Source organism: Lissotriton vulgaris, chromosome 3_1, assembly GCF_964263255.1.
Source record: "Lissotriton vulgaris chromosome 3_1, aLisVul1.2, whole genome shotgun sequence".
In the NCBI taxonomy this organism is placed as follows: Eukaryota; Metazoa; Chordata; class Amphibia; order Caudata; family Salamandridae; genus Lissotriton; species Lissotriton vulgaris.
The window spans coordinates 24314669-24341299 of NC_141689.1; the positions used below are offsets into that span (position 1 = coordinate 24314669).

Genomic DNA, 26631 nt, shown 5'->3' on the forward strand with positions numbered 1-26631 from the left:
CTCTGATCGGTGCCTGACCTTTTATACACACAAGAGGCATGTGAACTCACAAAGAAGCCCCCCCCGTTTACCCCCCCAATGGACTCTATTGGTGTGCACCGTATTCCCGCCCTTTACCCACTATGATGGACAGCTCACTCGAGAGACCCCGGCATCCTTCGGCGCGATGGCAAAGTTAATCAGCCCTAGCAAATCGTGCTCTTTGTCAAGGCTGGGCAGGTGTGCTTTCTCCCCATATCTACAGTCGAAAATTAGCTATAATGCTTGATGGAGGCCTTTGCATCCTCAGCTTTCACGAGTGCAATCCCCGTGCAGTTCCTGTAACCAGTTGCTTCTTTCTCCCCATCTTCTGCTCTAATTGGTGCCTGACCTTTTATACACACAGGAGGCATGTGAACCTCCTTAAGACCGTGGGAGCAGGGGGCAGGCTCGGTCAAGGATATGGCCTCCGGGAGCATCGCCAGCTTTGGGATAAGGTGTGCAGGGCCATGCGGAGGGAGTCGGGGGTCCGGCGCACCTACGACCAAGCGACGCACCGGTGGGCCGACGTGCTCGACCGGGAGCAGGACCTGCTCCACCTGCTAGGTGTTGATATCCCTGGCCTTGTTGAGTAGCTATTTAATAAATAATTTGTATTATTCTGCTCTGTGTTATATTGCTAATATATGTTTTTCCCGAAGAGCAAGAATGCTGCCTATTTGATTACATTGCAGGTATAATAGTGTTTAAATAGCTTCTGTGGTCGCAGGTGCTCGCCTCCTCAGTGGTGTTGCTACTATGCTTACTTGTTTGCAACTTTGTGCTCATTTGGCCTGAGAATATGTATGCGTGTGGTACATTAAAGAACTGCGTAATGCTAGAGAGACTAGAGACTCAAGTCTAGTCCTTCCTTTGTACTCCTGCTGCCACTAAGAAGAAGAGATAGTGATGGATTGATAGATTGAGTACATTATGACTTGTTATTAGTAGTAGTAGGACATTTTTTAGTGCTCTGGAATCATGATAACAGACTGTGTCTATCACGTTGTGTGCTGCTGAGTGCTGGCAGTCGTAGTAGAAACTTTTTGTTGTTGGTTTAGTTAGTGATTTACATAACTTTCCAAGTAGACAGTCTGCAAATCCAGCAATACTGTACTAGTAGTATCCTCCTAGTTTACCAGATCAGATTGGTCAATACACTTAGTGCAATTGTTGCTAATTTCTTTCCCCGAGATAATTTTAGATTGTGGTCAAAGAAATCAGCACCATTGAGACTCCGGTGGAAGAAGGTGGACAGTCACAGGATTGTTCACCTTTAAACTTTTTATCCATATCACAAGGTCCCTACACTTCACTACCTTCACTGACACTGCACTAACACATAGTCATTCATCACTAAAAAAGTGCTCCAGCGTAGCTCGTAGGTCGTAGCACGCCCCGCACCGTAGAGGGACGGGAAGACCCCAATGATGAAGCATGACACTAAGGGATTCTTAGTGTGTGAGGGGTATTTTAAAAGCACATAGTGCCTTCATCCCACTGATCTGATGAAGAGCCTCATTCTACACTCCCTTTAATAATAAACTTCAAAAATCCTTAAATTTAACACTTGCACTTTTCTTGATAGAATCTTTTTGTTTATGCGGATCTACAAGGAGGGTGATTCTATCAATTCCTCTACACTTCCTCTATTGTTTTGGAGTAACTGAGTATGGCCAGTGGCAGAGCCACCCCTATAGAAAAGTAAGAGCTTCCTATTCCCACTTGCATGTACTGCTTAAAGTACTGTGAGTCCGCGTCATCATGGCTTGTGTCTGTTTTTCTTGGGTGCAAGCTGAGTGAGCTGTAATGCTGGCTACCACAAGTTCACGTACCAGTAATTTCTTTTGCAAAACAAGAGAAAAAACAGAAGACTTTTTTTAGTACTCTCTGACTATATATGTATTAGTGAGTCCAATCCCTAGTCCTGCTAGTGGAATTCCTGAAACTCCCAGTAATGTCACAGGCCTACAAAGACGGTGGAAAGATACACGCCAAAATGTTATACTGAGTTTGCTACTTGCTGGTGTTACTGCATGTGAACGTTCCGTTGAATAATTTTGAAATTATGTTAAAGACTATTGGCTACAGTATTTTTTTTTTCTTCGTTTAGATGCTACTCCGAAAAGCTCACCCGAAAGGAGATGGCTCTCTGGGCCAGGACCCGTAAGCTGGAGGCTATTTGTGCCAAATTTCGGCGGCTGTGGGCTCGGGAGCAGGAGGAGGAGACAGCAACCGCTGCATCCTCCTCCGGTGCCCCCGTGTCCATCAGCCAGAAGCCTCCAGCCAAACGGAGCCGTGGCCCGCCAGCCTCCCGCTGCCGCTGCACAGCAGCAATACAATCAGCTGCCCCCCCAGAGACTGGATGCTACGTCAGCCCCGCCTCCGCAAAAGAGTAGAGTACCTGGAGCGGTTGGCCGAAATACATCAGCACCAGCTCCGGGACCTCCGCAGAGAGCTGCGTGATGTGCAGCAACACCTGGCCACAATACGCTACCAGAGGAAGTAACTGTCCCTTGCCCCTTTTTTAAAGACTGTTGGGGGTGAGAATTGGGTGTTTGGGAAAGGGGACTTTTGGACTTTTGGACATTGGTTGGGGTTAGGCAGGGGGGTGAGTTGGGTTAATTTATTTTATTTTTCGACTACATGAATATATTTCTTAATAATTATTTTTCATACAAAAGCGTAGTATACACGTTCATATTATTTTGTGTGGGGGTGGGCGGTGGTTACTGGACGTTTGGTTTCTTCCAACTTACCAGCATGAATGAAACATCTAGTCCTGAAATTTACCAAAGTACTTTACTAGTAGTACTGGCAGTCTCTGCTCCCCTCCCAGTACTATCCCATTATTCAACCTTTCCAAAATGCTCATCTTACCTGTGATTCGTGTTTGAGAATAGATGTAGCCACAGGGCTGCCTGCATGGCAAATGGTGATTAAGGTTGGATGTTGACTTGAATCCTCGACGGATGAAATATCATTGTTGTGCTGGTAGTAGTAGTGGTACACACTGGCAGGAGCAGCATATGAAAAAAAAGAAAATGAAACATTGAGTGGCCTGAGCATAGCATTAGAAACAGTACAATAGATAGTACACTACAGAACAGTGCCATAAATTATAGCCTAAGCAGTGCTAAAGTATTCTAAATATAAGTGCTAGTTTCGTGGACTATGGCTACTATAAGAAATATTATGAAGGCAAAGGATACTTAAACATAATAATTAACCATTTGATTTGTCATGTGTACGAGCATGATGTCTGATGCTCAATCCACGATGTCGCACATGAAATTCCGTTTTCCAACATTTTTCTGGTGCTTAGACCTTATCCTCCTCTGCAAGTGTGTGGAATTTCTTGTTGTCATAGTCATACCTCAATGAAAAACCACACAGCCCTGGGGAAGAGGGTTAGGGTTTTTGAAGATTGGATGGGAATGGGGGTTTTTGGGAAAAGTTTTGTGGAGAGAAGAAAAAAAACACTGCATGGCAAACAACAAATGAAGAGAAACATATTTTTGGATTGAAGGATATCCATAAATCTTTTAAGGGACATAAAGGTAGTGCCACTACTGCATGCATGAAGTTGTTTGCTAAACGGATGTTTAGATTACTGAAAAGTTGTGCTTACTACATCTTATTAGTAAGTATGAGGAAACAATTTGACATTGACACTAGTACAGGGCTGCATTAATTACGCAATTTAATTTGCCTTTCTGCCCTCATAGAGAATAAACACTTATTAGTAGTACATTAAGTTACTTATAAAAATAGCCAAGAAACGTATGAAATAGCTGGAGAGATGACTTTGAAGCAGAGAACAAAGAAACGCACCTAGTCACATTCGTAGAAGTTCAAGTTTTTTACAACAATAACATTTAAAAGATAAGGAGAAGTTAGGAGAGAATACTGTAACTTTATGTTGTAGTTGTCCTGTTGAATTGGTGAAGTTGCATGCATCCAGCCATTTCTCCTATTCGCGATATACTCCTCCATTCCATCTTACGCTCCGTCGATCAATATTGGTGATCAGACACACTGTCCACTGGCTGCCTGGTGATGAGTATTTGCAGATTGCGTCTGAGTTCAGCGTTTGTTCCATGGCACATGGTAAAAGCAGGCCCGTAATTTTTGATGGGAAAAAAGAGGAAGTGAACCAGTTAAAAAAATCTAAGGTACGCTGTGTAGTGCAAAAATACCACTTTCACTTTTCAGAGGTGACATTAATATTATACACAATCATCACTTTAAAAGTGCGTAACCTGGTTCTCCTTTACAAGGAAAGTAATAGCAACTATGGTTGAATTCTGCGGATCCACCATAGATTTTCTTAAAGAAATTGCAAACAAAATTAGACATTCCCAGGACCCTGAACTGAGTCGGCAAAATGTAGAACACCCCCAAGTAGCCCCTAAAAACATGCGATACTGCTACCAGGTTGAACCCTAACTTCAAAAAGTGCCAAAACGCAATCTGCAAGTAGGCTCAACCCCCCCTTTTCCACCGTGGATTTTCTTCAAAACACTTGCAATCAAAATTAGACATTCCCAGGAGTGCCCCTAGACCCCGTAACGCAGGCGCAAACCTGTAGAACCCTTCCAAGTAGCCCTCCAAAAACATGCAATACTGCAACGGGGATGAGGCCTAGTTGGAAATCAAGCAGAAAGCGCACTTTGAAATTAGCCTCAAAAGAACCCTTTTCAACCATGGATTTTCTTCAAAACACTTGCAATAATTATTAGACATTCCCAGGAGTGCTCCCAGACCCCTAAACTCAGTCACAAAAATCTAGAACCCCCTCAAGTAGCCCTCTGCAGAAAAGCAATTTTGGTAAAAAAAAAAAAAAAATCACCTCGGATTTTCTTCAAACCACTTGCAATCACAATTACACATTCCCAGGAGTGCTCCTAGACCACTGAACCCAGTTGCAAAAAAGTAGAACACTCCCAAGTAGCCCCCAGAATAAATGCGAAAGTGCTAACCCTAACTCCAAATCGTGCCACAACGCACTCTGCAACTAGGCCCAAACCCCCCTTTTCCACCATGGATATTCTTAAAAACACTTGCATTCAAAATTACACATTACCAGTAGTGCTCCCAGACCCCTGAACCCATTCGCAGAAATCTAGAACACCCCCAAGTAGCCCCCTAAAAACATGCAATACTGCTACCAGGTTGAACGCTAACTCCAAATCCTGCCAAAACGCACTCTGCAGCGAGGCCCTAACTCCCCTTTTCCACCATGGATTTTCTTAAAAACAAATGCAATCAAAATTAGACTGTGCCAGCAATGCTCCCAGACCCCAAAACCCGCCCCCAAAAAACAAGAAGCCCCCCAAACAGCCCCCCAAAAACAGGCCAGTGAGCAAAAATTGAAAAACTTTTTCACCATGGATTTTATCCAAAACACTTGCACCTAATATTAGACCTTCCCAGCAATGCCCCCAGACCGGTCAACCCACCCGCAAAAAAGTAGAACACCAAAAGCAAAAATGCAAAAACTCACACTTTTTCGGCCTACCAGTCAACATTGGTCCAAACGAGCTCTGCAGCTAAACCCTAACTCCCCTTTCCCACCATGGATTTCCTTCAAATCACTTGCAATCAAACTTAGAATATCCCAGCAAGGCTCCCAGCCCCCAGACCCTCCCCAAAAACCTAGAACCCACCCAAACAGCCCCCCAAAAACACACAATACTGCTAGGCCTCAGTTTAAATTGTGCCAAAACGCTGTCTGCAACTAGGCCCAAACCCCCCTTTTCCAGCATGGACCTTCTTCAAACCACTCGCAATCAAAATTAGACTATCCAAGCAGTGCTCCCAGACTCCCCGGCCCCCCCCACAAATCTATAACCTCCCCTAACAGCCCCCCAAAAACACGCAATACTGCTAGACCTTAGTTTAAATTGTGCCAAAATGCTGTCTGCAACTAGGCCCAAAACCCCATTTTTCCACATGGATTTTTTTCAAACCACTCGCAATCAAAATTAGACTATCCCAGCAATGCTCCCAGACCCCCGACCCACCTCCACAAATCTTGAACACCCCCAAACAGCCCCCCAAAAACATGCAATACTGGTATATTCAAAACATGGCAAATTGACCTGTTCACAAACAATTGCTGTTTCCAGCACTTCTACTACTTCCATCCTCCTGAAACTTACCTGGACACTTGTTCCAGCGATTCCTAAGAATCTCAGAAAGGCAGAACAAAATCGAACTACTGCACTCTTTGAAGAAGAAGAAGGTCTATGACTCACTTAGTTTTCACCCAAACACACGCGCCCGCAAAACACCAAAAAATGCCAAAATTCTGCCAATTCTGGACCAAAGAACGCCAAACCCTCCTAAAACCTTGCCAACATCATTATGAACGAGCCTGCATTGGGCCATGAGCCCTAGACCCAGCGGGAACCCTACCAACTTAAACCCAAAAACACTAGTAAATCGCACGGAACTCCAAACCCTAGATATGCTTTGTCTGTCTGTGTCAAAGAGCCTAGGTATGCTACATCAGGATGCTTCACTCAGTGGTGGTTGCCTTGACCTGCTGTAGTAGTTGTTGTAGACTGGTTTACCTGTTTGCCACTCACGAATTGGCCATAGTTCTTCCGTAAACCGACGCTGATGATCCATCCATCCCAGTGAGTGACTGTAAAGAAAAAAGATATATTATTTAATCAATCATCATGGTATATTCGCAAGTGAGTCCACTCCAAGGACATTTTGCATATTGTAAAATGCAACATAGTGGCCCCTGAATTTGAAGTACAATTTGAATTAAACAAGGTAAAAAAAAAGAGTACTTGACATGTGTTACAATTACTGTGTAAAAGATTAAATAATAATTAAGACAAGACATATGATTCATTTCATGCACAAAAAACAAACAGAAATTAGTTTCACCAGAGCCAGACAGCCATTGCTGTCCACTGCATGCCATCTTCTCAATTGTTCATTACCTGTTCTACTTTTTATCCGCATCTTCTTCGGAAAGTGAGGGCTCACAGGGCAGCCTCTCCTGTCAATATCAGAAGTAACTCTGTCAGCAATCAGCAAGCATGTAGCCAGTCAGTAATTTCAGTCCCACTTGAGGAGACTCGTCTACGAAGACAAAGTTTCTTTATTCTTCGTAATCCATCCATCTGCCTTGAGGGAAATGTATAGGGGGAGTTTGGAGGACTAGGATAGAGGAGCATGATTGAGTTGTGAACTTGTGAACCTCAGGAATGCAGAGTGCGGCACCTTCAAATCAATAAGGAAAATAAGATGAAGACAGTGCTGCTGATGGACTTGTTGGGAGAGTTTTGTTGTGGTAAAAGATGCAAAACAAAGAAAGACACACAGGAATAAAAGTGAATAAGGACGTAAAAAAAAGAAAGTAATTTTCAGGCCTCGTGTCAGTGAAGTAGACCTCGTCCTCAAACTCTATGAATTTAGACGGGAGTAGGTCAGCTAACAGAGAAGAACTTCCGTCACCTAAGTCGGTGTCCTCTTCTTCCTGCGTGCATTCACGTATTTTGTAATCTGGTGGTATGAAGTGCTGATTTATCTTGATCAGTGTTAACCTCTCCACATTTATGGGCGAGAGGCGGGTCCTTTTTGAAGTTACAATGGCACCAGCAGCACTGAAAACAGGTTCAGAAGACATGCTTGCGAGTGGCCATGACAAATAATTTAGAGCCAGTTTGGTAATCAGTGGCCATAGAGGCCGTTTCCTATACCAATACAGCAAAAGGTTCTGATTAACAAAGACCTCTGTTTGATCATTCAAGTAGGCCTGCACCATCGACTCAAGGTTCTCCACGGTTGCTCCACTTTGCATATCATTTGTGGCCTTTGCAGCACTGGAACAAGCAAACCCTTGATGAATTAGCCAAACCGCTTCCGACAATATTATGGCTGGGCCTGGAGCAGGTGAGGGTGATGATACGGGTGCTGCTGGTGTCGTTAGCGGCTGTGAGGGAAAGTGACTCCCTTCGGCCACAGATTCAGAAGTGGAACTTGACGCCGGATGGCCTGCTGATTCAGTAGTACTTCTGCCGGCTCCTTGAATTTCCTGCCAGTCTTTTTCAAACTAAGTGGCTGACACAGCTAGCCAATGTTTGTACTTTGAAACATCTGCTTCATCAAAAGGAATGAATGCTTTGCTGGCCACTGCCTTTTTGTACCGTGGATCCAGAATAGTGGCACAAATGTAATGTTGTTCTGTATGTATGTTTTTAAGCCTTTCATTGTCAACTAGCCAGCTTAATAACCTCCCTGCCAACTGATATGTGTCTTGCTATTCAGCATCATCTCGGAACGTGGAAGACACCGCCTTCAGTTGGTGCTCTAGCATGACCAACAATGGGATAGCTTTGCCAAATAGAACAGTCCTCCCTGCTGACTTCACGCGTGAAGACCTCAAAAGGACGAAGCATGCCTGTCACGCTTGCAATTAGCTTCCATTCCTCCAACTCTGGCCTAATGTCTTTCATAATAGAACCCAGTTTATAGACATAATCATTTATTACCCCCCCACTGCTCAGACAGACGCTCAAGCATGTAAAAGGTTGAGTTCCAACGTGTTGCCACCTCCTGGATGAGTCCTTTGACTGCCGGTCTACGTTCATGTTGAATGCTCCTCAGCTCCTTCCGAGCCTTAAAAGAATGGCTGAAATGTGTGCAGATTCTTCGGCAGGTGGTCAGTAACTTGATGACTGTGTATTCTTTTTTCAAGAAATCTTGCACCACGATGTTAATACTGTGCGCCAAACCCAGCACTTTGAAATAGCCACCTTGCTGCTTGGCCTTAACTATATTACTGCCATTATCCGTGGAAACATAACCAACTATGCGATTTCTTGCATGCAGCCATTCAGAGACCTTCCTTTCAAACTCCTCCAAAATGTTAGGTGCAGAATGAGTTTTCTCCATGGCAAGCATGGCTAATGTTGCATGTTTCCGAGTAGCTTGAAAAAGTGTGTACGGGTCAACACCTGCATTTCTCTTGTCTCTATTCCCTGCAAAAGAGACCCAGTGTGCAGTGATGCACATGTAATCAAGGGCTTGGCAACTGGTCCGCATGTCTGTTGTCAAGTGGATAGTGTGAACAGCACTCTTCTGCAAAGCTGCCCCAATCACCTCCAGCACATCTTGATATAGTGCTGTAACCGCAACTCTGGCAAAATAGGACCGGCTAGGAACCTTCCATTTAGGGCAGACTGTTGCCACAAATTATAGAAAACCCACTCCTTCTACAAAAGTAAAAGGGAGAAGGTCCAACGCTAGCATTTAAGCCAGCTTTGCGTTATACAGACGTACCGTTGGGTGGCTGCGTTCAAATGGCTCCTCTGACCAAAACATGCTTCTAATGGTGGGCTGGACCGTTTTACGTGATGATGATGATGATGATGCAGATTTCAAACCAGTTTAGCTCATTGATGTACTTTTTTGCATTGGTGTCTGTCCCAGACTCTAAGTGTGCCTCATACATGTTGCAGGGGTAGAGGGTGTAGACGGTACCACTGCAGTGCTGCTGCCAGAGCTACTGGGTGTACCAGAAAAAATGTTGGTCGGTTTTCGACTTCCCCCCTGCACAATCAGCCCCTCGTCAGCATCAGATGCAATGAGAATGGATACATTTGGATCAGTTCTACTTTGGACATCCTAGATCTTACTTAGGCACGCATATCACTGGATAGGGTGGTGTTTTTTGAGATGACCTCTCTGGCCTCCGGTACCATAGTTGGTACCAAGCTGACCCCGACTAACTAATACTTTACAAATCGAACAAACAACCATGTTTTCTGCCTTTTCGCTAACAGTAAAGAAGTCCCAAACTGGGTACTGGAGATGTCTGCTGGTGGTGGAGGTGCTACTTTGACTTTCAATGCCAGATGAAGTGTAGGATGGGTGTGGCTGAATTTGTTTCTCTTGTTCACTTACAGCACCACTACTTGAGGTAATGGAGGTCGAGCTGGATGGAGGTCCCTGACGGTCTTTCTGACTAAAAAAGAAAGAAGCTGTAGGTCGTGTTGGTGTTGTAGTTTACTGCGTTGGAGGTGGTACCAGTGCCACGCCGCCCACATACCGCTAAGCAGCCATTCGGGATAGGGTGAAAATGTCTGTCTGCTGAATGACAGCTGGGGCTGGAGTGACGTCTGTGATGACTGGTTCGTCGTCAGACTGTTCATCAGCAGCAGAAGACACCACTTCTTGTTCGTCGTCATCACACATAAGTCGAAGCCTTCCGGGAACCTTCATTTTAGGCTTAGCTACCTTTGTCGGCTCATGGCGTGCCTCACTCTCAGACTGCATTTGTGGGTTCCAATCACGATCAAGGTCATCAGAAAGAAGGGGGCTTGAAGAAAAACTTGTAGCAGTAGTAGCCCTCCTGACCTTTTTCTTGCTGGGGATCTGGAAGACAATGGATCATCCACAGGAGGAGTGGCTTCCTCGGATGATACCTCCACTTGAATATCAATTTCCTGATGTGCCCCTACTTCTGGAGGAACAAGCGTTGTAGGCAGTTGTGCCGCTCCATGAACCTCCAGTTGCACCTCTCCATGCACCTCTCCATGCGCCTCTCCTTGTGCCTCTCCTTGCGCCTCTACTTGCGCCTCTCATTGCCCATATACTTGTACTAGTTGCACCTGTGGTTGTCGTTGCGGATGTGGTTGTTGAACACTCGTCAGCGGAGTTACACCCGGCGTTGATTGGATGGTACTTTCTTGTGATGAGCCAACATCACTGGTCGATGGTGATTGAACAACCAAAGTGGCTGCCGCAGCAGCACTCATGGTTTTGGACCTAACTTGGCGTGGTAGCACTGAGCGCAATGAAGCGGAGGTGCTGCTTCCAGCTTGGTCCCCGGCAAACACCGCTGCTGCTGCAGGCGTAGTTTTTTTTCACAAAAAAAAACGGTCGGTGGGCACACCAGTCTCCTTGGTAGGTGGTGCCACATGCTTCTTCTGCTCCTTCTTACTGGCAGTGGTACTGGCAACCTTTTTCGCTGAGGCACTATGGCCACCTTTCTTGGGCCCATCTTCTTCAGATGTCAGAACAGCAGGATGCAGTTGCATGAGTTGCAGAGTAGTCTTGTCTGTGGCCACACATTACGTCATGTGACGTTGTGCTGCACACACCGCTGCAGGACTTCTTTCTGGCACTGGTGGTTCTCTTGTGCACCTAAAAGCAATGGAAGCCAGAGGAACATCAGTTATACACCCCAAAAAGTTGAAAAACACACATAAATCACCACAATCCAATGCCATCAATGCCCTCAATGATGTTTAAATTCAAGAAACCCCACAGAAAGACTTGGTCCATGCACCTGGACCCCGTGCACAATTCACTGAAGACATCACTGATTTTATCACCCAACACGCCCTCTCCTCCGAGGACTACATTCTATTGGGAGACCTCAATTTTCACCTGGAAAAGAGCAACGACAACAACACCACCACCCTTCTGGACAATCTCGCCAACCTCGGACTCAAACAACTTGTTAATACCCCCACACACCACGCAGGACACACCCTCAACCCTATCTTCACCTCCAGCAAACATATTTCCTTCAGTCAAACCACAGTTCTCCAATGGACGGACCACAGCTGCATTCACTTTGTTTACAATAAGACCATAACCCACAACCACCCTCAACCTACTCTGCAAAGAAACTGGAACAAAATCACCATTGACCAGATCTCCACATCGTTTCTTCATAACCCCCCTGCCCACTCATCGAACCCCAACCAAGCAGCCATTAACCTCACTCAATGGCTAACCAACACCACCGACAACCTAGCACCTTTGAAAAAACGTCAAATCAAACTAGGCAGCAAAAACGCCCCCTGGTTCAACGAGGATCTTAAGAAATCCAAGAAACTCTGTCGCTCCCTTGAGAAGGCCTGGAAAAAAGACCCTAACACCAACACCAGGGACGCCTTCAAAAACGCCACCCGCATACACCACCAATTGATCCGGACTGCCAAGAAAACTGCATTCAGAAACCGACTAGACAAAAACGCCCACAACAGCAAGGAATTATTCAACATTGACAAAGAGTTTACCAACCCCTCTGCCAACTCCAACGACATCACCCCCTCTCAAACCCTTTGCGACTCCTTAGCTTCATTCTTCCACGACAAAATCGCTGACATCCACAAAAGTTTTGGCAACCAACCCGAAGACCAACCCACCCAACCCTCAGCCGCACCTTCACCCCCCTTGAACATCCTCAATGACTGGAACCCAATCTCCATTGAAGACACCATCCGCCTGATGAACTCCATCCACTCAGGATCCCCCACAGACCCATGTCCTCACCACATCTTCAACAAAGCAGACTCCATCATAGCACCACACCTCCAAGACGTCATCAACTGCTCCCTCAACTCCAGCACCTTCCCAGAAAGCTGGAAACACGCCGAACTCAGCGCCCTTCTGAAAAAACCCACAGCTGACCCCTCCGAACTCAAAAACTACCGCCCCATCTCGCTCCTTCCATTCCCGGCCAAAGTCATCGAGAAAGCTGTCAACAACCAACTCGCCGCCTTCCTCGAAGCCAACAAATCCCTCGACTCCTCACAGTCCGGCTTCCGAGCCAAACACAGTACTGAGACCGCACTCATCGCAGCAACAGACGACATCCGAACTCTACTGGACAATGGAGACACAGTCGCCCTCATCCTCCTCGACCTCTCCGCAGCCTTCGACACAGTCTGTCATAGAACCCTGTTACAAAGCCTCAGAAACATCGGAATCCAAGGAATAGCACTGGAATGGATCACCTCATTCCTTGCCTGAAGAACTCAGAGAGTACGCCTCCCACCATTCAAGTCAGAGGCCACTGAAGTCATCTGCGGCGTGCCACAAAGATCTTCACTCAGCCCCACCCTCTTCAACGTATACATGAGCCCCCTCGTGACCATCGCACGCCAACACAACCTCAACATCATCTCCTACGCCGATGACACTCAACTGATCCTCTCACTCACCAAAGACCCAAACACCGCCAAAACCAACCTTCATGAAGGAATGAAAGAGGTATCCGAATGAATGAAGCATAGCCGTCTGAAACTGAATTCAGAGAAAACAGAAGTCCTTATCTTAGGCACCTCCCCCTCCGCCTGGGACGACTCTTGGTGGCCAGAAGCCCTTGGAAAAGCACCCATCCCGACGGATCACGCACGGAACCTAGGCGTCATCCTGGATTCCTCACTCTCGATGACCAGACAAGTCAATGCCGTCTCTTCATCTTGCTTCAACATTCTTCGCATGCTCAAAAAAACATTTCGCTGGATCCCCACCGAAACTAGAAAAACGGTCACCCACGCACTGGTCACAAGCTGCCTGGACTACGGAAACACCCTTTACACCGGTACCACCGCAAAACTTCAGAAAAAACTCCAAAGCATCCAGAACGCATCAGCCAGACTCATACTAGACATCCTGCGCAAAGAACACATTTCTGCTCACCTGAAAAACCTCCACTGGCTCCCCGTCAATAAGAGGATAACTTTCCGCCTCCTCACCCACGCACACAAAGCTCTCTACGAACTTAGACCCGATTGCCTCAATACACGTCTTTCCTTCAACACCCCTACCCGCCAGCTGCGCTCTTCCAACCAAGCCCTCGCCGCTGTTCCCCGCGTCAACAAAACCACCATGGGAGGAAGATCATTCTCCTACCTAGCGGCCAAAACCTGGAACTCACTTCCCTTGCACCTTCGCCTCACTCAAAACCACCTAGCATTCAGAAAGCAACTTAAAACCTGGATATTCGAGAAGTAATTCCCCATCCCTCCTCAAGCGCCTTGAGACCCTCTGGGTATGTAGCGCGCTATATAAATCTCTTGACTTGACTTGACTTGACATAATGGGTGAAAGCAGGGCAGGCTGGGTGCAGGCCTACGGCTCAAAGCACACTTCCTGGCTTCAAAATGCCCCCTTGTCCCCCATCCACATGGCCAGGCCCTGCCTGGACCAGGCCTCAAAATGGCCCCCACCCACATGGCCAGGCCCCAACACCACCCCAAAAAGTCGAAAAACACACAAAAATCACCACAATCCAATGACATCCATGCCCTCAATGATGTTTAAATTCAAGACACCCCAAAGAAAGACTAGGTCCATGCACCACTGACAACCCCTGGGCATAATAGTTGAAAGCAAGGCAAACTGGGTGCAGGCCTGAGCACACTGCCTGGCTTCAAAATGCCCCCTTGACCCCCAGCCACATGTCCAGGCCCTGCCTGGATGAGGCCTCAAAATGGCCCCCACCCACATGGCCAGACCCCAACAACACCCCAAAAAATCGAAAAACACACAAAAATAACCACAATCCAATGCCATCCATGCCCTCAATGATGTTTAAATTCAAGACACCCCAAAGAAAGACTAGGTCCATCCACCACTGACAACCCCTGGGCATAATAGTTAAAAGCAAGGCAAACTGGGTGCAGGCCTGAGCACACTGTCTGGCTTCAAAATGGCCCCTTGACCCCCACCACATGGCCAGGCCCTGCCTGTGCCAGGCCTCAAAATGGCCCCCGATGTTTAAATTCAAGACACCCCACAGAATGACTTGGTCCTTGCACCACTCACTACCCCTGGGCCTACTGGCTAGTGAGGCTTTACGGGCACCCACATTTTTAAAAAAAAAATCAACATATAACAGTGGGCTGAAATTCCATGACAATTCATTTAACCCCCTCCAAGCTCATGACGAGCTCAGCTCGTCATGAGGCACAGTTGAGCTGTGCTTATGACGAGCTGACCTTGTCATGAACAATGGAGTTCACCAAAAGTCAGCACAGGAGGGGAAAACCCCTAGCAGCCAAGGTGTTAATAAACAAATCACAGAAACAGTCGTATCATGCACCCATGACTAACCCTGGGCCTACTGGAGACTGTGGCTACCCACAATATTTGGAACTTGTGAAAAAAGTTTTTAAACTGTAATTGCAGCAACTGCTATGCCCCAAACAAACAACACCAACTTACTTGTAAAATCTCAAGTCCAAAAGTGATCCAAACACCAAAGTCCAAAAAGTCCTCAAATACAAATATCCAGCAGCAGCCACATAAAGTAATCCTTCCAGCTCCAGATCACAATCAAAAGTGACCATGACATGGACAAAGCACTGGGAGGAGCCTGCTGGATAGGAACAGGAAGTTGGAGACTATGGGGCACTTGCTTCCTCCCACCCCCCCCCCCCCCAAAAAATGGACTCCTTGCAACAAAAAGTGCAGACAAATGTCAATCTGGGGACTTATTCTGATCAAAATCATCATTTTCAGAAGGTTTATGCTTTGTGCGGTAGAATTCTTGTGCAGAATTGCAAAATTTGCAATTTCGGGAAAGCGAGCTTTTCAAATCTCCCGCCGGAAGTCAGCTGTGCGCCGCATCTACGTGTTTGGCATTGTTTTCTCCTGCAAAGCGTAATCGCCGGCCCTTATGATGTACTCGCGTTGTCAAACTCTCGCTGTGCAAGATGGCGAACCGCGATGACGTTATTGCATTTGAAAAACTCTCGTGCGATCACGCAGCAAGATCCAAAATGGCGCAGCACACGCAAACCAGGAGAACCGCGCGCACGCAATATTGTATTTTTCAAGCGCGACCAAGCAAAAAAATCCGCAGCTTGCGAATTTGCGGATTTTTGGGGAACTTTGAGCGATCCGCGGATTGCAAAAAATTGCCAAAAATCCGCAAATTCCGCAAACAAAACAGATTTTACGCTCACGCTTAGAAAATTAGCTATGATGCTTCATGGAGGCCTTTGCATCCTTGACTTTCATGAGTGCAATCCCCATGCCATTCCTGTAACCAGTAGCTTCTTTCTCCCCATCTGCTGCTCTGATCGGTGCCTGACCTTTTATACACACAAGAGGCATGTGAACTCGCAAATAAGCCCCCCGTACACTAGCGGTGTGCACCGTCTTTCCGCCCTTTACCCACTATCAAGGACAGCTCACTCAAGGGACCCTGGCGCCCTTCGGCACAATGGCAAAGTTAATCAGCCCCAAACAATTGTGCGCTTTGTCGGGGCTGGGCAGGTGTGCTTTCTCCCCATATCTACCATCGAAAATTAGCTAAGATGCTTGATGGAGGCCTTTGCATCCTTGATTCTCATGAGTGCAATCCATGTGCAGTTCCTGTAACCAGTAGCTTCTTTCTCCCCATCTGCTGCTTTGATCGGTGCCTGACCTTTTTTACACACAAGAGGCATGTGAACTCGCAAAGAAGCCCCCCCATTTGCCCTCCCCCCCTCTCGCTCTTTACACACTATGATTGACAGCTCACTCGAGGGACCCCGGCGCCCTTCAGTGCGATGGCAAAGTTACACACACATGGTCACTTGAGGCAACTCTTCTGGCCCTACGCAGCTGTAGTGCAGGAAAAACACTATACATTTACCCAACGAGGTAGCACTTACTGATTAGCCAATAGAAAGTACTACAGTTAAGTATGGTGCAAAATCGCAAAAAAATCCCCGATTTCGCAGGGAAATTCGTGAATTTGTGGATTTTTTTGCGATTTCGCGCGAATTTGCGAACCGCTGATTCGCAAAAATCACCCATACTTAATAAATATACAGGGTGTTCAGTTCCTCAAGATAAACAAAATAAAAGGAATATTAGTGTTCCAGACATAAGGGAATATGCAGCAATAGGAGCAAGTGCCCTCACACACCCCGAAAGGTGTCATGCTTCATTATTGGCCTAGCTCCTCATCGGGCCAGGGCTGCAATGCCCAATGGGCACACACTAGGGGGTTCTTTGCCAAATATCTTTTTATAGCTGTGTGGTGAAGCAGGAGGGTGAAGTGGGGATGTTTGGGATTTTTTGTGTGAAGAGTGGTGTTAGAAAAGTGGGATAACATAGGTCTAGTGATGTGTTGTGTCAAAACCTTCATTGATTGGACTCAGTCCCCTAGTTAACAAATGTGGTGCTTATGTAGGATACAATGATCCTAATGAGCAAAGTGCGTGATTAATTAAAATTATGTCAATATTTTTCTTGCCTATGTCTGTTCAGGTGGATCAAACGGTAATTATTAAGGATCTAACAAAATAAATAACCAGGACTACTTTATGACTAGATTTAAAAAAAAGGTGCAATGCATTAAAGTAATCAGTCATATATCATGTGGTCAAAGTACCTTGGCTTGGATCATACCCCTAGAGGTTGTAGCAGAACAAAGCGGTTATTAGCACCTGAGACATGTTGCAGGACCTGCCGTGAAACCTACCCCGGCTCTCCTTCCTTGTTATGTAGGCAGACTGCCATCATTACTATATTACAGAAATATTATGTATCCTGGTATGTCCAATAACAAAAGATACCACCTCAAACTATTGAAGAATTGTTGATACTGGTGCACCGACAAGTGCTCACACAGGAAGATGCGGACTGGTTAGGGGATGAAATCACTATAGAAAAGGTAAGAACTTCCATCAAAAGTATGGCATGCTGTAAGATACTAGGAGCTGATGTTCTAACTGTGGAGTTCTTTACCACCTATAGGAACACCTTGCCACAGAAATTAGTAGAACTTTACTCTGCAGCTTGAAAATCTGGCCATCCTACGGTAACTACACCTGACCCTCCGGTTATCCCACTACTGAAACTAGGTAACACTCTCATCGATGTCAAATTCCATCATGCTTAATGTGAATTACTATATTCTTAGTAGAGATAGCGACCTGTCTCCTGCCCCACATGCCTACTTTAATACATACGAATCATATGGGATTTATTTCTGGATACAATACAGTGCTTGATTTCACTACTAGATGAAGATTTATTGGCTAAGTGAACAGCAGCTGTTATGGCAATAGATATAGAGAAGGCCTTGAGTTGGGACTTCCTGTATGGAGTAATAGTTTGTATGGGATTGGGACCAGCGTTGTTACACTGGATAAGACTTCTCTACATGGGTCCCACTGCGCAGGTTTGCCTTGGCACAACTAAATCTGATCCATGTGAGGTGGGACGTGGAACCAGGCAGGGATGTCTACGCTCCACATATAATTTGGCAATGCAATGGAGCCTTTGGCCAACGGTGGTCCCACGGGGGATTTTATTGTGTTTTCGAGGTTATTGGGGAATATCATTATACGGAATTATATGCTGATGATATGCTGTTGTTTCTTCAAAATATTGGAGTTGGCTTTCCCAGCAAAATAGATTTGCTGGAGGTCTTTGTTGCAGGCTTGGGCCTTCACATTAATTGGCAGAAATCTAACCTGTTTCCACTCTGTGTGGATACTTCTCCTCCCCAGATCCATTTGGACTTGCCTGGATCCCTGCTTGTCTGAAATATTTGTGAGTTAACATATATCATAACCATCAATTTATATTGGATTGTAATGTTGGAGCAGCTGTTAGAGCGCTTTAAACTAATATAAAAATGTGGATGTCTTTACCAATATGGCTAGAAGAATAGTGGTGGCTAAGATGGTGGTGCTTCCAAGTTTGCCTTATTTTTCCACTGCTCTGCCTCTGATGGTGCCTTGTAGGCTGTTCCGAGAGCTGCAGTCACTGCTATTAGAGCCGTTCTGGGGGACTGGAGGACACAGAGTGTTAGAAAGGCGATCTTAGGGGGGAGGCAGAGACTGTCTGGCCGACCACCCCGAGACCCACCTCTCCTTCTAGAAGTGGCCGAGCGCGGTCGAGAGGTCTCCTTGCAAGGTTCCTCTCCTAGGATCATACAGGCGAGCACTCACACCACTACAGATGGACACCACACAAGGATAAGTCTTTATCCGCAATCAAAGCAGGTTATCTTAGCAATACAGTACAAATGGATCGAGGTATCCTTAAGGTCTTTAGTAACTGCGAGAAGGGGGTAGCGGGACAGTCTTGGTACCAGCCTGGTACAGGGATACCCTACGCTCAGCTCTCAATCCTCGAGCTGGGGGGTTCCTCAGGGTCGGGCCGCGCAGGGCCAGCAGGGCTCCGATGATGGTTTCAGCGAGGTTGGGCCGCGGCAGCGCCAGCAGGGCTCCGAAGATGGTTTCAGCGAGGTTGGGCCGCGGCAGCGCCAGCAGGGCTCCAAGGATGGTTTCAGCGAGGTTGGGCTGCGGCAGCGCCAGCAGGGCTCCAAGAATGGTTTCAGCGAGGTTGGGCCGCGGCAGCGCCATCAGGGCTCCAAGGATGGTTTCAGCGAGGTTGGGCCACGGCAGCGCCAGCAGGGCTCCAAGGATGGTTTCAGCGAGGTTGGGCCGCGGCAGCATCAGCAGGGCTCCAAGAGGGTTTCAGGGTTCGAAGTGGTGAGTTCGTCTCGGGTCTCTCGACTCCAGGATACAACTGCCGACCCATTCCAGGGCTGCCCCAGATATAGGTCTGGAGTCCTTTGATGTCCGGACCATTGCACCTGGGGGTCAGAGGGGCCGGGATGAGAGTGTCCAGACCCCCAGCAGGAGGGTGGAGCCAGCACCCAGGGAGGCCGGAGGGCGATCGAAACCAGGCCTCCGGGGATAGCTGGAGGGCCATCGAATCTCCCCACCTCCTTGATCCGTCAAGTGGCCGTTTTACCACCTGGTCGGATCTTGGTGCCTCGATGTCGGGGCTTTGTTGGGGCCGCGGCCGAGGTCGGGTCGAGGCCACGGGGCCCGGACGGGGAAGGCCCAAGATGGAGTCGGGCCGGAGAGGGTGGCCCGAGATAGGGATCGGACCAGCAGTGTGGGGCGAGTAGGGGTCGCCATGTTCTGGTGGGGGAGAGCCGGGGTCGCCAGGAGAGGCGGCTCTCGTGAAGGTTGGAGAAGGTATCTTCAGCCCGAGGGACAGGGGCGATGTCGTCCAGGGCCCTTCATGTGGGAGGAGTGGGACCACGCCACGAGGCCGGTTCCAACACAGAGTATCACTTGCAAACTTGCAGCCCTGTAGTGGAAGGTGTGTTTGCAGCTCCAGATTACTTGGTGGCACAGTTATAGACGTTCACCCGGTGGATTTTAGTGGATTTATTATAGGTTGCACCCAGAAGCGGATGTTATCAGTTTGCCTCCTGACTTAAGGGACTAATCACAGGTACTCTTGGTTTTCTGGAGGCGACTACATGTTGCCTCTCAGGAGCTCCTCTGTCTGCTGCAAATTCACATCCCTGAGCCCTACTCACCAGAACTGCCATTAAGGTGGTAGAAGATTGTGGCTCATGAAGGGGCTTTTGGTGGGATTGCAAGGAATGTGGGGAGGACTGCTTATGGGATAAATTGGATAGGACAGCTGTATAAATATGGATAATAGCACTCATTTAAAGACTTGGTAGAGGATTTCTGAATTTTGATGCACTAGGCAATGGTAGTCCCGATTAGGAAACATTGGGTAAAGGGAGAGTTGGAACCTGCAACGCGTTAAGTCTGTCAATGGCTCTGTAAAACAATGGGTTGTGTAAAAGCGGTCACATAAGTAAATCAATCCATATGAGCTCAAATTCTAATTAGTCTTACAGGTTTAAAAGTTAAATGAGAGACACATTTATAGCTAGAGATAACCGATGCGGATTAGGAGTAGCACACATAGCCACTCTCTCTCTTAATGCCAGATTTAAATCAATTAATTTTTTGTTTTTGCATGGAGCTTATTTTACACCTGGTAAGATCAATAGGTTTTATGGAGCTGCTGCTGCAGTATGTCCAAGATGTGGAGCAGAAATGTTCCATAAGGTATGGTCCTCCCCCTCTATCGTAGGTTACTGGTAGGAGGTAGTGGACTGTGTTAATGATATCACACAATGGGTGGTCCCTTGTACACCACTGGCCTGACTTCTTGGGGGTTACACATGCGCTAAAAAGTGTAAAACCACTACTAAATGTATTGATTTGGTACTAATTTTTGCAAAACGAGAATTGACAATGCATTGATAATCTACTGTGGGACTACAGGTGCTTAAAGGGCAAGATGAGCTGGTTAAATAGGCAAAGTTTGAGAGTGCTGTTTTGTTTTGTGAATTGTAGAGAGGGAGGGGAACTATTGATAGGGCTTAAAGCATTATACCAATTAGTCGATAACCCTCGGGCTCCGGATGTTGGCTCAGATACTACTGACAGCTCCCATCTTTTGCCGGAGGATTCAGAGGGTGAGGGTAATTGACTTTGCGTGTAGGCCTGGGCGAAGCACTAGGCTACGCTCGCGTAGTTTGCGAAGTTTGCGCAACTTCGCACTACGCAAGCTGCACGTAGCACAGTGCGAACACGCGAAGCATAGCGTAGCATAGTGCAGCAGTAACTTTTTGCTTGCTCGCGGTCCTCAACGTCAAGTTGGAGACCGCGAGCAAGCAAAATTACATCCTGGTGAGACTTTTTCCTCGTTCGCGATCAGCAACATCAAGTTGCCGATCGCAAGCCTGGAAAATAAACCTCCCTGCGAGATTCTCAACGCGGGGAGTTCTGCTTTCTCATTGCGAGTGGTCACATATACTCGGGACCGCTCGCAATGAGAAACTACCAGTCCGCTTTGAGAAAGCTGCCGCTCGAGGAAAAATCTCCTCGAGCGGCCGAAAACTACAGCTCGCACTTTGCCAGATGCCGTTTTTATTGATTTCACAGTGCTGGATGCTCTCCGCCCTGTGCAATCATTGAAAACGGTATCTTGTACAGTGAGAACATGCTACTACGCAGCTTGCATAGTGCTACGCCTAGCTTGAGTAGTGCAGAGTGCACTTCGCGTAGCTTTGCAAAGCTCTTCTTCGCAACCTACGCCCAGCCCTATTTGCGTGGGAGGCTTTGGGTGGGTTTTGAACCTACAGCGTGGAGCTCTGCTTGACAGAGGACTATGGAACTCTATAAAGGAAGAGCTTAGTAAGAGGTAACTATAGGTGGGGTGTTGCTTGTTGTTGTTTGTTAGTAATATGTTATGCATTTAGGCTGCACAAGTTTGAAAGATGTGTACTTATTGAACCTGCTTCACTTTGTACTGCTAGGCATAGATCATTGCCAGTTTCTGATGAGCTGATACATCACATCTTTAACTTGCTTTACTCTGTACTACTACAGGTAGGTCTTTTTCTGTTTCTGATGTGTTATACCTCGGTCTTTTGTTGTTCTGTACTACCTTGGTACATAACTCTTTGTCTGTTTCTGATGTACTATGCCTGGCAGCTAATTTGTATGTTTATCGTTCTATGAAAACAATATATTGGTGTTTACACCCCATGAATCAGGCATTAGTATGTTTTTTTTTTATTGGGAAATATTCATCAGTGACATCCAATGTCCCTCATATATCTGACTTCAGCCCTGCGGTGCTACGAAACATAATTAAAACTTGGTAAACAAGAAAACATAACGAGATATTTGTAGAAAGAACTTTGGCCCTAAGGGCACTCATTAGGTCATGTTTCCTTCAAACAATGGGTGTGTCCCAAACATTATTATTAATGGCCAAATAAAAGAGACACTCTTTTAAAAGAAAAGAAAACTGGCTGATGACCCTTTCCACAGAGGTGTGCTTTGGTGGGTGTGGGTTTTAAAAGTCAATCACGCCTGCCAGGGAATCTCTCCCCTGCAGGTGATATTTCAGAGCCCCTATTTAAACTCCAAAATCAATGCATACATGTGTATTGGTATTTTGTATTAAACTAATATTTACTATAAATTATTCTTTAAATAATATGAGAAGTGTCTCTCTTATAAGCAACTCAGAAAATAAAATAATTTAAAGGGTGAACATTTGATGCACCTGAATCATATTCCTTCATGCATCCATAAATACCTGATCTGAAAACTACCTATATAATGATTAGCTGACTTATTGCTTCATTACTTTGGAAAATGATTATTCTGAGTCATCTGAAGATATCCCTTATACTCTTGGGGAATGACTTTGAAGCACTCTCTTTCATCCTTCAAGCAAAGAGAGCTTCAGCCATGCCACACTCAATCACTCCTATATGTGATGCCTTTCCAGATATTATGGACTGTGAGCAAATTGTTCATGTTCAGCTCTTTTACTTGCTAAAGATTGTGGTAAACAATGCGTGTGTTCAGCAGTTGCTTCTTTGTGTGCCTAGGTCTTCATACAAGGACACTTGTGGGATTATTTACTTGCTGAAGAGTGTGGTAAACACTGCATCTGTACTGCTACTGCTTCTACATCTCTCTAGATCTTCCTACATGGAACCTTGTGAGGTTATTTACACATGCAGACAAATCTTCAGACTCCATTAAATGTAGAATATAATGTGGGAGAAACATTTCTCTTACTTTTTAATGTGAGCAGCAACAATACTTGACAATGTTCATGGACTGCAGGATGGAGGCAACACTGCTGCATGCACTATGGAGCTGACCCCAATGTGGTGCCTTCTGGGCGGGTGGAGGGTTCACTACAGGAGGCCCGGGGGGGGGGGATATACCCAGATTAGCAGCCTCCATTTGTGTTGCTGGGCATGTGGGGCCCCTCAGATCTGTCATGATTCCAGAAGATTCTGATAAACTTCTGCTGCATGGGAGGCAGGGTCCCCCACCTGAGTCGAGATTGGGAAGCATGCATGGATCAATGTAAGATGATGGAAAGGGGGGTCTACAAAGGGTGGGGCTGTCAGTGGGGCTCGGGGCCACTTAAGGGATTTGACAATGTGGCAATGTTAGGGTGTTACCTGTGGGACACAGCGGGTGTCCGATGGAGCGGGTAGGTGCGGACTCCGCTCACGGATCACACACCTGGGTGATGGGATGGTTCACTACCAGCTGTAAAAAAACTGTGTGTTCATTGCTTGGCCCACAACTTTTTGTGTGGGAGGTTGGGGGGCCTGGTGGGTGCTTGGGGTGCAGTATGATGTTTGCACTTATTTGTTTTGCTATGCATAAAATAATAAACAAATGAAACAGCAATACAAACATGTAACAACTCAGCAAATATCATTTGTATGTTGGCTTCAAGTAAGACGCCCATAATAGCAATAGGCGCACACCCCCAAGTATTCACTTCAAATTCAGTGATTAGGTTTAAATAAAAAAAAAAGCCTGTGATGAGGCAGCATTATTTAAGCACAGAGATAAAACATGAGCACCCATCGCACCAACATATCACAATACTGTTGACAACTCAATAAACTGCCTTTAATCATATATTCACCTCCTTCTTTAGCAGATTAAGGTGGTGCTGACTGAATGGAGCCCTGATGGGTCGAACTTTATTTTCTGGTCTTGAGAAAGTTTGGCAAAGATGTGAAGGTTGGTGCATGAAGGGGGGAGTTTACTGACCCGGGCAGAGTTAGTTGTAGCCCATACTTCCTGACTTGTTCTTGTGTTTGGGGCCCCTCGCGGTGAAAAGCAGGGGTCTTGCATCTCAGAAGGGTTGATTGACAGGTGTGATGGCAGGGTTTAGGCTGCAGCAGTCAGGCTACACTTGCATTTAGAGCATTAGTGATACAAGGGGCCCAGGGTTCAATGTCTTCCTTATAGAGACCTATAGGGGCCCCACCTGGGCTGGGGTGAGAGCACAGGTTTAACTTTACTAGCCTCGGACACGTCACAGAGCTCAAATCTGACGTCTAAGTGGGAAGTAATCTAAACAAGGGTCGGAGGCGGCTTGTTTTGTGATATTTAAAAATGGAATAACTTACAGTTCACACGTCCATGGGTCCACGAACAGTGTGTAATTTTCCTCAGCCCATGGGATATCACTCGTGTACACGTGCACAATCCCTCCGAGCATGAAGTCCCCCTCCTTGTAGTATCTCTGCTGAAAGCCGCTCTTCAGGGCGCGGCCGGATGTTTGCGTCACAGCTGCCCACAGGAAACACTGAGGCACCAATGAAAACAGCGACAGACTCCACCACAGCACACAAGAGCAGCTCATATCCGGGGCCTGCATTGCTGCTGGTGGTGGAGGGCAGGGAGTGAATGACGTCACACAGAAGCAGACTGATGCACCTGCAGGGTGACGTGGATCTGTGACCTCTGACTTGGATCTGTGACCTCTGGATCTGTGACCTCTGACGTGGATCGGTGACCTCTGACGTGGATCTGTGACTTCTGACGGTGCCTCGATGCCTTCTTCTTCTGCTTCACCCTGAAAACTGAAACACAAACTCCCTTCAATGAACAAAAATACAGCGTCACTTAGAGACGGCACCTACTCTCACACAGTGATTCTGAAGGGTCAGAGGGCAGCTGCCTCTCTCTGACTTCACCCATGGTGTGTGCCTGATAGTTAGAGCCTCGAGGCGCTAGAAGTATCACCCTTCCCCTCGACCCTGGGTCAGAGTGCAGCAGTCTCTCTCTGGCTTTACCCAAGCTGAGCCTCTGATGATTAGAGCCTCGAGGCGCTAGAAGTACCCCCCCCCCCCTGGACTCTGGGTCAGAGTACAGCTGTCTGTCTCTGGCTTTCACCAAGTGGCACCTCTGGTGATTAGAGTCTCTTACTTCACCTAGTCCCCTCATAAAGTCTTCATCTCTTCCACCATGAGGTTTGACTTTGCCTTCTCGGCGCATTGCATAACTGCGGATACCTGGTGTTCGATTACTGCCCAGACCAAGGCCCCGTCATCTGCTCAAAGTATTTATGTAGTTTCTTATTGTACTGATATTTAGATTAATATCTTCCCTTTACATAACCCATAGAGTAGAAATGCCCCCTGCATTGATGGTCACTCGAAACACAAGTAAACACTCAGCAAGATCCAGGCTGTGCATCGATCAAGTATACGCTCTCTTTATCTTCCCCTACTGTGCACCTTTGTCTGTCATCACACTTGCCCTCGACCTCCGCCTCTTCTCACCCCACCACTGGCCTCTGCACCCTCTCCCCTCATCAGCTCACCCCACCCACTGACTTCTGCACCCTCTCCCCTCATCCGCTCACCCGCTCACCCACTCACTGACCTCTGCACCCTCTCCCCTCATCCGCTCACCCACTCACTGACCTCTGCACCCTCTCCCCTCATCAGGTTACCCACTCACTGCCCTATGCCCCCTCTCCCCTCATCAGATCACCCCACCACTGACCTCTGCCTCCTCTAACCTCATCAGGTCACCCCACCACTGACCTCTGCCCCTCTCCCCTCATCAGGTCACCCCACCACTGACCTCTGCCTCCTCTAACCTCATCAGCTCACCCCACCACTGACCTCTGCCCCCTCTCCCCTCATCAGCTCACCCACCACTGACCTCTGCCCCTCTCCCCTCATCTGCTCACCCCACCACTGACCTCTGCCCCCTCTCCCCTCATCAGCTCACCCACCACTGACCTCTGCCCCTCTCCCCTCATCAGCTCACCCACCACTGACCTCTGCCCCCTCTCCCCTCCTCACCCACCACTGACCTCTGCTGGGTCACCCTCACCTCATGGACATTTATTGATTCTGCTCGATTTGAGGCGCTCACATTTCTTTTCCATCAACTCTCTTAATCCCTCCCATGACCATGTGCCGAGGGTCACACGTCCACATGCACTTCTGCCCGAAAAGGTCAACTCTGCCAGTCTGCCCACCACCTCTGATCTACAGCGAGCTGCAGGAACAAGAGCAGCAGATAAAAAAAAGTGAGAACTGAAACAAATAAATACCTGGGTAAATATATGACAGGTGGACCCAAGAGGGACCCAGTGTTCAGACCTGTACCCAGGGTACCTGAATATAAGCTGGCACTGGTGGAAGACCCCTGCTGCTGTGTGCCG

At 47.1% G+C, this 26631-nt stretch overlaps 1 protein-coding gene across 1 annotated transcript in view; it reads right to left on the minus strand.

Moving 5' to 3' along the window:
• LOC147725845 (extracellular calcium-sensing receptor-like) overlaps positions 1–24828 on the minus strand; it is a 326872-nt gene extending 302044 nt beyond the window's left edge. Inside the window, exon 1 of the mRNA XM_086963371.1 lies at positions 24578–24828. Within this exon, the coding sequence (XP_086819497.1) occupies positions 24578–24828 (251 nt within the window). The remainder of the gene's footprint in view (positions 1–24577) is intronic.
• Between the last annotated feature and the right edge of the window lie 1803 nt (positions 24829–26631).